The following is a 10,692-nucleotide window of genomic DNA, read 5'->3' on the forward strand; positions in this document are numbered from 1 at the left end:
CGACTCATGCGGGGGTTTAAGTGCTTCCCTTGGCCCTATTTCAGACACAGCCCAAAATTCTGAAGAATAAATGTTTAACGCTACATCTCCACATTTCAGTACTACATAGTTCTCAGTCTTTACACGTTTTCAGCAATTCTCTTCAAACACGTATTAATGTATTTAGAATCTCCGAATTCACTTTACAAGGTCTTTATTCTTCCGAATCTTTGCAGTACATGGATGTAGAGAGCCCCATGACGGGGCTTGCCTTGGGCCCCCAAATCACGAAATTCGCTCCGTGCATTCACCCAAATGGAGCGTAGAGACACAACAGTATGAGAGTGTACTGTCTGCCAGGACCCAAAACACACAAAGATATTTAGGACACATGCTCTACACGAGACCTTGATTTGAGGAAAAAACAGCACCTGTGTTACTCACCACTCACAGATGAGTGGTGAGTTTCTGTTCTGTTGTTACATCATCGTCGTTTCCGTTCCATGGTGTCTGAATGTCGCCACACAGGAAACAGCCTCTCTCGTTGCTGCATCGCAAACCTCTATGAAGACACATTTCGCAGACTTCCATCTCTGTTTATTAGTCAGGCAGGGATGGCAAAAAAAAACAAAAAACTGTAAAAACACATCATACCTGTACAGAATAAACCTTGCCCACGTATAAGCATCACCATTTCAGGTAGTTTGCTCCAGCAAGTCGTAAAAACAGCAGGTGGATATCGAAGACAGAAATATTGTTTTAAAATATATATTTTATGCTAACATGCACTCTGGCACACCAATTGTGGAACTTGGTTTTAAAATGAACAGCTCAGCCCTTTAGTAAATGACCACAATGGCCAAATAAGGACTTTATTGGAGGAACATGAATGAAAATAAAGAAAACGCTAAATGAATGGCAAAAGAGATTTTAATCCTCTGGTGCATAGCGGTCCTTTGGTCCTGAAGTACACTGTATTGGACAAAACAATCATATTTTTTGAAAAAAAAAAAAAAAGTTGAACATATTTTTCATGTCCTGAGCAGAATTAAAAACACTTCAGAAAAAGATCTTGACCAAGGCTTTCATAATTCACGCATCAGAGGGTTAAAGCACTTTTTCTTAGAACAAAAAGTTATCACTTTTATCACAAACATTAATATTAGGAAAGAAAAAAAGAGGATTTTCCTTGAGCAATTGTACTGTATAAAGAAAGTCATAATATTACGAGAATAAATTTAAATCATGAGCAAAATAAGTCTTAATATTATGAGAATAAAGACATATTATATAAGTATGTATGTAAGTAAAGCATTTTGGTATTTTTGTTGTTCTTTTCATTATAGCTCACTCCTTTCGGTTACACTCCTTTGTAAAGTTGAACTTGTCATACAAATAAAGTGGTAGATTTCTATTTAAAAAATATCATGATAATAATAATTAAAAATAAGTATACTTTCGAGCAGTGATTCCCAACCACCGGCCATGAGAGACCTGTGGGAAATTATCCAATTTCACTTCATCCATTTTAATGGGTTTTTACAGTATACTTACTGCCATGCCCTCGCATATCGGAAAGACGTCGTTGCCACGCCAGGAGAACAATAAACGCATACAGACACGAGCACACTCACGCAGGAGCGGCTGTCGGCCACTACTCACGCCCCGACACTCACGCAGACTCCCCGGCGTCACACTTCTTAAAGGCACATATCTAACACACAGACACACCAAGACGTACAGTATTTTCTATACATTTTATGCTTGCAATGCTTGCAAAAAATATTTTTTTTTTTACACACACCCTTTATTGCAAATTCACCTATTCGCAGATCTTGGAACCTAACCTCCATTATTCGCTGAATAACTCAGCTCAGCAATGAAAGCATTGCTTTGGCGCCATCTTGTGACATTTTGGAGCCAAGGAACTACAGTATGTTGAAGCGAATGAGCAGCTTTATTTTTCCGACAAAAGTAAAAAAAAATTCTGCCATCTTGGTGCCAAGGACCTATGTTGAAGTAAGTTGAGTAGCTTAATTTCTTTTAAGCGAAAATAGTTTTTTGTTGCCATCTTGTGACCTCGTGGTGCCAATAAACTATGTTGAAGTGAGTTGAGGAGCTTCATTATTTAGACAAAAGTAGTGTTTTGCTGCCATCTTGGTGCCGAGGAACTATGTGGAAGTGTGTTGAGGAGCTTCATTTTTCCCCCACAAAAGTAGTTTTTGCTGCAATCTTGTGGCATCCTGTGCCAAGGAACTAGGTTGAAGTGAGTTGAGTAGCTTCATTATTTAGACAAAAGTATTTTTTGCTGCCATTTTGTGGCATCTTGGGGCCAAGGAACTATGTTGTAGTGAGTCGAGGAATTTCATTTAGACAAAAGTTGTGCTTTGCCCCCATCTTGTGGCATCTCCAGCCGATTCTAAAGCTTATTTGGGGGGGGGGGCGTAAATTACTTGTGGATTTTTGCTATTTGTAGCAGGGCTCGCTCCTATCTCCTGCAAAAAGCAGGAGAACACTTTATACTTTTTGTGACATTTTAGTTTGATGGTGTGCCGTGAGATGTTTCTAATCTAAAAAAACTAAATTTGGGGAACACTGCTTTAGAGGGTAAAAAAAAAAAAGTATCATGTATGAAATGAAAGCAACAGTACGTGTATGTTTAAGGCCTTTCATGCAAACCTGCATTGAGAATGTGACAACTCAGACTGGTGAAGTCTTAGCGTAGAAGCCCAGTCAGGAGAAGGGGCTCCAGCTGAGAGTCCCGATGGAGATGAGAGTCTGGCACGTGTTGGACGACAGCCACACCGTCTCCATCAGGCCAAAGTGGAAGAGGCCCAGGGCGAAGCCGCACAGCACGTCCGTCAGATGGTGCCTGCCCAGCAGCACGCGCGACACCCCGACCAGGACGGCCCACAACACCAGCAGGATGCGCAGCGGCACGGCCAGAACCAGGTGAGACAGCAGGAACTTGGACACCATGGCGGCGCGGCTGGCGTGCGCCGCCGGGAAGGCGTACGCGTCCATGGCCACACGGTCCAGGAAGCCCGGCGACATCTCCCACGGACCTTTGCGCTTCACCAGGCGCTGCACGCCCGCCACCGTAAGCACGTCCACGATCAGCGCTACCGCAAAACAAACAAATAGAGATACTGTACGTATATATTTGATATTGTCACATTCTTTTACTACAGGTTGTTGTAAAAAATACACAACACATATTTGAAATGAATGGATATGCCATAATCCGTCCGGTCCAACCCCCCAAAAAACACAAACATAATTTTTTGTAACCTGTTCTTTTAATAAGAAAAATAGCACTCTACAGTATTGTATTTGATAAAAAACAGACAGTAATAACAAATAGAATGAAGAATTTCTGTATCATGATTTCATGCTTGGTCATGAAAATACATACATAAAAAATATACGAAGAAGACAGTCATAACTAAGCTGCAGTAATAGTAGTTGTTTTTTTACAAAGCACAAGGAATACATGCCTCTGAATACTGTTATGGAGGGGGATTTTGGGGGGACCAATATTTGTTTCGGGGGGCTGAAGACCAGTTTAAGGGGTCTAGGACAATAAACTTCGTCATAAACACATACCACCAAATATTTTTTTGGGGGGGACTTGACAAGTTTTTAGGGGGCTGAAGCCCCCCTAAAAATGTTCTTCATGTACTGATGTAAAATAAACGACTGTCTATCAAATTTAAAGTATTTAATTGAAGTATTCAGCTTACTTAATGCAATCAGGTAAGAGTAGTCAAAACCCAAATGTACTTCATGCCCCAAAGTAAATGTACAGTGGGTACGTAAAGTATTGAGACCCCCTTAAAATGTTCACTTTTTTATATTGTAGCCATTTGCTAAAATCATTAGAGTTCATTTTTTCCCTTATTAATGTACACACAGCAGCCCATATTGACGGAAAAAATTATAATTTTTGAAATTTTTGCAGATTTATGAAAAAGAAAAACTGAAATATCACACAGATCCTCTCTAGTTCTGTCAGGTTGGATTGGGGAATGTTGGTGGGTGGCCATTTTCAGGTCTTTCCAGAGATACTCAATTGGGTTTGAGTCAGGGCTCTGGCTGTGCCATTCAAAAACAGTCACAGAGTTGTTCTGAAGCCACTCCTTCGGTATTTTAGCTGTGTGATTAGGGTCATTGTCTTTTTTAAGGTGAACCTTCGGCCCAGTCTGAGGTTCTGAGCACACTGGAGAAGGTTTTTTGTCCAGGATATCCCTGTACTTATTTATCTTTCCTTTGATTGTGACCAGCCGTCCTGTCCCTGCAGCTGAAAAACACCCCCACAGCATGATGCTGCCACCACCATGCTTCACTGTTGGGACTGTATTGGACAGGTGATGAGCAGTGCGTGCCTGGTTTTCTCCACACATGCCACTAAGAATTAAGGCCAAAAAGTTCCAGCTTGGTCTCATCAGACCAGAAAATCTTATTTCTCACCATCTTGGAGTACTTCCGGTGTTTTTTCTAGCAAACTCCATGCGGGCTTTCATGCGTCTTGCACTGTGAGGTGCAGCTTCCGTCGGGCCAGTCTGCCATAAAGCCCCGACTGGTGGAGAGATACAGTGATGGTTGACTTTCTAGAACTTTCTCCCATCTCCCGACTGCATCTCTGGAGCTCAGCCACAGTGATCTTTGGGTTCTTCTTTACCTCTCTCACTAAGGCTCTTCTCCCCCGATTGCTCATTTTGGCCAGACGGCCAGCTCTAGGAAGGGTTCTGGTCATCCCAAAGGTCTTCCATTTCAGGATTATGGAGACAACTGTGCTCTTAGGAACCTTAAGTGCAGCAAAACAATTTCTGTAACCATGGCCAGATCTGTGCCTTGCCACAATTCTGTCTCTGAGCTCTTCAGGCAGTTCCTTTGACCTCATGATTCTCATTTGCTCTGACATGCACTGTGAGCTGTAAGGTCTTATATAGACAGGTGTGTGTCTTTCCGAATCAAGTCCAATCACTATAATCAAACACTGCTGGAGTCCAATGAAGGTGTAGAACCATCTCAAGGATGATCAGAAGAAATGGACAGCACCCGAGTTAAATATATGAGTGTCGCAGCAATGGGTGCCGGCACGGTGGGCGACTGGTTAGCACATCAGGGTGTACTCCGCCTCCCGCCCGAAGATAGCTGGGATAGGATCCAGCAGCCCGCGACCCTAGTGAGGATAAGCGGTAAAGAAAATGGATGGATGGACAGCAAAGGGTCTGAATACTTATGGCTGTGTGATATTTCAGTTTTTCTTTTTTTTTTAATAAATCAGCAAAAATTTCAACAATTATGTTGTTTTTCTGTCAATATGGGGTGCTGTGTGTACATTAATGAGGGGAAAAATGAACTTCAATGATTTTAACAAATGGCTGCAATATAGCAGAGTGTACATTTTAAGGGGGTCTGAAAACCTTCCATAACCCACTGTATTTAATATAGCCTACTTCATGCTTTGAAGCAAAATACCGAATGTGCATTATGCTTGAAATTAAAAATATTCAATGTACTTTTAGTATTGAAATACAAGTGTTTCATGCATTGACAAAATGTGACAAAAACCTTTCAGTGTACTTGACAAGTCTAACAGAAGCGATCCTGCACCAGTAGCTTAGCAACATTAGCTTTGAGTGCACAAAGCAGATGTGTCTTTTTTTAGCCACACCAAAATATCCTGGTCAGTAACCCTTATGGCCATGTTGAAAGTCGCCTTTCAGCTGTCTCACATGCTAGCATCTATCGCACTAGTACACACATACAGAGGGAACAGTACAAGATACACACACACACACACACACACACTGGAGCCAAAACCTGCCCCTCTCATGTCAACCGTGACAATAATTAATAAGTTATTTTGCTTACCTAGTTTATCCATGCAAGAGGGAAAGCAATATGAAGCTTCTTTCACACTACCTGTAAAATCCAGCATTTTATCTGCCTTTACCTTTTACGCAGACATGTTACACACTTTAAGTTGCTTTTAACGCAATAGGGGGGCAGAAGTGAACATCAGGGACTGTGTTTTCGGAGACGGCGCATCTGCGGTGGGGTGCAAAAACTGGCACATCTTGATTTTTGTGGAGGTGCAGGGCTCGTTACACACGTTTGCCAATTTGGCAGACCAGTTTATGCCAAGATGAACCATCGCGGGTAGGGGGTGGTCGGGTGGTCTCCAAATGCCCACTTCACGGCGCAGATCTGCTTGCAGTTCCGTATAAAGGTACGTCGCGTGCATCGACGTCTCGGACTCGAGCAAATCACTTTCTTCTTCTGCCATGTCAAAGACTTGTGCGCCGTATTTAAAGGGAATGAGAGGAGCTGATTTGATTGGACAGGATTGAAGTCTGTGACCACACCCACAACAGCGTAGATGGCCCTCTTTCGAACAACACTGGGGGTCTGACCCCGGCTCCCTGCAGAGTTGCGCCACGTGTCGCGCCGGATTTATGCCACTCACGAAAATAGAGTTCCAGGTGTTCAACTTCACCACCCCATACCGGCATTGAGCAATTCCTTTAAACACAGGCGCCATCCAGCCTCTAGCAGTGTAAAAGGGGCTTTACACACACACACACGTCCCACCTCTGTTACAGCTCTGATACTACCTACCAGTGGGTGGAAAATGACCAGGTTGAATTCCCGACTTCAGCTCTTAAAATATATAATATACTGATGACTGCTTATGAAAACCATCTTCTTGAAGTTAAAAAAGTGATATACCCACCCTGACCATGAAGAAGAATTATATTTTAATCTAAGACGGGACACCAACCTGGCATCCTCAAGGACCACGAGGAGCCCACGGACTTCTTCTAAAAGTAGCTCACTAGTGATGGGACATTGTTATTTCCTAGGAATATTGTGGAAGAGATCATTTCAAAATGTAACTGCTTGCAGAGATTGACTGTTTATGTTGCATATTGATATTTTTCGGTTTGCTACCTTATTAAATCATTGTCGACAGTTATTGTGAGAAATCATTAAAATCCCTTCCGTCCATTCTCTGTACCACTCATCCTCACTAGAGTCGCAGGTGTGCTGGAGTTTATACCAGCTGACTTTGGATGAGTATTAAAATCCCAGTACAGTGAAAATAAATGTCCAGTCAATTTGAGAGAAGAGTGGCATTAACAAATTGGAACGATTAAAAAAATGCCAAGTATATAAAATAAGGTTTCAAAATCGTGAAAAATCATGCAATTGTCTCTGCTCTCAAATTCTGACAATGAGACGCTGCTTCGACTTGCAACTTTCTTATGTCTTTACATCCTAACTTGCATAATATATCTGCTTAAAAGCCTCCAGTGGCTGAAATATATCCCACCTTGTCGTCGACGGCTTTTCCATGCTGCGGCGAGGCGCTCTAAAGCAGCCACGCCAACGCAAAGTCCCCGTCTACACGCTGGCTGTCGGACTTTTGTCCTCCTTGCTCTTCCGCCTTTCTGTCCGTGATGTGCGCATACTCACAGCTGACAACGAGGTGCTCTAAATCAGCCACGCTACTACATAGTTGTCAGTCTTTCCATGTTTTCAGCAATTATCTTTAAACATGCATAACATATTTAGAAACAAACCTCTTCACTTTTCAGGTTCTTTCAAATTCACACTGACTTGTATTATTACAATATAATAGATGACTTATTTTAACGCTTGAATGACTGTTGAATGTTTAAATTGCCTGTGCAGTTCATAAAGCTTTTACAATTTTGACGCTGGGCTAGATTAATTGAATTTCCATTATTTCCTATGGGGGGAATGTTTTCAAGTGTTAATCTGCTCTGCCAGCAGCTTTGGTGCCAGGCCGCTTGTGTTCAGTGGATTTGGGCCGCTTAAACAAGCTTCCGACTGTGCAGTCGAACAAAAAAACTGCAGGAAGGAGGATCTCAACACACGTCTATTTTCTCTTCGTGTTCAAGTAGCGGCCACCTGACCCGATAGTTTGGTTTAGTGTGGAACGAAATCAGTAGAAGTGATAAGGATGGGAACGAGCATGTCAAGGTCTCCTCTCACAGTCATGTCGTCGTCTTGTTGTTGTTGAGGATGATAAGTAGCGTGTTGTCATCTGAGGAAAACGATCATCTTAACATCTTTGTTTTTGTTTGATAGTGAACAAACGTGAGCAAATAACGAGTGGCAGCGCAAAAACACAGATTGACTGGCCTCCAATCAGGGTGCCGTCTTGCTCCATTCAGCAGATTTGTTAAACTTTTTGCCCACTAATCTGTGTTTGCCACCACACTGCAAAGGAGTATTAGGGCCACATTGAGAGAAGAAATAATAATGATCGGAGGGAAAAAAAGTCAGCATTTTAGTTGAATAAAAATCATAATATTACAGAAGAGTTGTCATTTTATGGCTTGAAAATTGTAATTATTACCACGTATAAAGTCGTAATTTTAAAAAGAGGATTAATATCATCCATTCATACATCAATCCATTTTCCATAGTGCTGATCCTCATTAGGGTCACGGGTAATCTGGAGCCTATCCCAGCTGACTTTGGGCGAGAGGCGGGGTACACGCTGGACTGGAGGCCAGCCAATCGGAGGGCATTTCAGAAATATTCCTAATGGGAAACTTTCCACAGGAATTAAGTGGGAATTGAGGCTAATTTAATAGAAAGCTAACACTTTCAAACAATTCAATGAACATTTTGTTTTGTCATAAGGAGATAGCCACGCAAAACAAACAGCTGTCCTTATCCACAGAGCATTAAAGTACCTAAATCGCTTGATTTTTAATTTTTTTCCCCCCACCCCACTCAAGCAGTGGCGTACCTGAAGTTGCTCGCAACACAAAAAATAAACAAAATTCAAATCTCCTGAGCAATGGCTTGTAACTCAAAAAACTCAAGTTGGGGAACTTATGAATCAAGCTGTGCAAGAAACCTGGTTGTTTTATTTATATATTGGTTGATTATGCTAAAATATATTTTCCACAGCTCAAGTGGTACCTCAATTGATGAGTGACCTGACATGAGTTTTGAGATCCGAGCTGTACTTTGACCAATTTTTGAGTTACAAACAGAATATATATTGAACAATTCCATGACGACGTTTACTATAAAACAGAGAATTACAACCAAAACCACAGAACTAACAAATGTCTGTTAGCATAATGCTAACACACATTGCAAAATGGCATTGATGGGTTTATGAACCTAGCATTGATGTCACAGTAGTTATAACCTGTTAAGAAACAGAGAGTTAAAAACAAACGGTGGAGCAACACATGTACACAGACAATATAAACAATACTCACAGGCATATTGTTTACCCTGTGCAAAAAACATCTAATACAGTGACTAATGACAGTGTTTCATCATGAAAACTTTGGTTAGCATCTCTGTATATATTATAACCAACGCGCACACAACAGAAGATGTAGGACAATGGATTAAAGCATGAAATCCGGATCCACAAACCGTTTACTATTTTACATTCTATTGAATTATGCTATTACTGTATCCAATAAGCTACTGCATTGATTGCTACAAATAAAAAAGATATATAAACATTTTTTTGGTGTGTGTTTTGGGGGGTATGTGGAAGAGATTCTTGGCACTCTCATTCCTTTAACTGGGGACAGATGAAAATGGCTCGATGAAGACGCAACCTTCAAAGAGGTAAATTCCTTGGTTTCTTCCTGTTACTACCCATGGGAATTTTGCGAGCCTGCATGAGCGTCCGTCACGTGACTCACCCAGCAGCAGGTTGACGAGCACCTCCTGCCCGGCCAGAGTGTTGCTGCGCGTGAGGCACACGACGGTGCCGATGATCCAGGTGAGGCCGTGGCCGGTGAGCGCCAGCAGGTTGAACATGGAGCGGCAGCCCCCCCACGACGACCACGCGTACGCGCACACGCTCATGCGCTTGGACAGGCAGATGTCGATGGCGAGCAGCGAGCTCTTGGCGATGCCCTTGAACGACGGGTTGAGCTGCATGCAGTCCTCCTCGGGCGGCCGCTGCTGGCCCGGCTCGCCGGCTTCCTCGCTCGCCTGCGGGCTCGCCTGGCTGCGGATGGAGCTGGAGCGCCTCAATCCGGCTGCTCCGCCGCCGCCTCGGCTCTCCGGGGGTCCCCCACCTCTTAGCGGCTGATTGAGCGACATGAACTCGGGTCTGTTCAGTACACTGTTCCGCTCCCGAGCCTTGGGTCTCGCGCTGGCTCCGGGCATGTTTGGGACCTCTTCTCCGACCGACATGCAACGGTGAAACTGGCTCAAAATAACCCCCTCCCCCCACTTTCCTCCCTTCCTCCTGTGCCCTTAATAGATATATTTAGAGCGGGCGGAATGTGCAGTGGCCGGGCTTGTCCATCGTGGAGGTAATCCGACCTGACGGCGACACTTGACACTTCGACACGATGAGCAGCACTACGTGCAAGCACAACGCTTGTTTACTTCCGGGTGTGCGCAACAAAAATCCGCTGCGACCCAAACAAAGGCAAAAAGATTGGAAAGGGGGGGGGGGGCGGCAGGGGAGCAGACAAAGACGTGCCACCTCTGCATGTGACGTAATGGTTTCACGCACAAAGCCGATTCCAGACCAGATGGAGCCGATCTGCAAAGGAGGAAAAAAGAAGGAAGTCATTCAAGGAGTTCTCCAAGGTGCTTAACTAGAAACCTGAAAATGAAATATAGGGTCATGGAAATAATTGGTAGACCACCCTTGTTTCATCAGTTTCTGGTTCATTTTTC

The 10,692-nt window shown here is 43.2% G+C and overlaps 1 protein-coding gene across 4 annotated transcripts; it reads right to left on the reverse strand.

Moving 5' to 3' along the window:
- Positions 1–10,393, reverse strand: LOC133489986 (inactive phospholipid phosphatase 7). Of its 4 annotated transcripts, none has more exons than XR_009792078.1 (4): positions 9,699–10,393; positions 2,659–3,101; positions 424–572; positions 1–332 (listed from the first exon to the last, which is right to left on the reverse strand). XR_009792078.1 is itself a non-coding variant. In XM_061799387.1 (2 exons), exons 1-2 carry the CDS (start codon positions 10,195–10,197, stop codon positions 2,713–2,715), a joined length of 888 nt encoding a protein of 295 aa, XP_061655371.1. In that variant the 5' UTR covers positions 10,198–10,393; the 3' UTR covers positions 581–2,712. The 4 variants fall into 4 exon arrangements, 1 of the variants encoding a protein (XP_061655371.1); XR_009792077.1 differs by having other exon boundaries at positions 411–572; XR_009792076.1 differs by having other exon boundaries at positions 1–572.
- Between the last annotated feature and the right edge of the window lie 299 nt (positions 10,394–10,692).

Source organism: Phyllopteryx taeniolatus, chromosome 15, assembly GCF_024500385.1.
Source record: "Phyllopteryx taeniolatus isolate TA_2022b chromosome 15, UOR_Ptae_1.2, whole genome shotgun sequence".
NCBI classification, from domain to species: Eukaryota; Metazoa; Chordata; class Actinopteri; order Syngnathiformes; family Syngnathidae; genus Phyllopteryx; species Phyllopteryx taeniolatus.

Excerpts from the sequence above, each read along its gene's own strand:
- LOC133489986 (XM_061799387.1), bottom strand. The coding sequence starts at position 10,197 with ATGTCGGTCGGAGAAGAGGTCCCAAACATGCCCGGAGCCAGCGCGAGA. Across the intron at positions 3,102-9,698 it reads GCTCGTCAACCTGCTGCTGG|CGCTGATCGTGGACGTGCTT; the intron begins GTGAGTCACGTG and ends GTTTTGCGGTAG.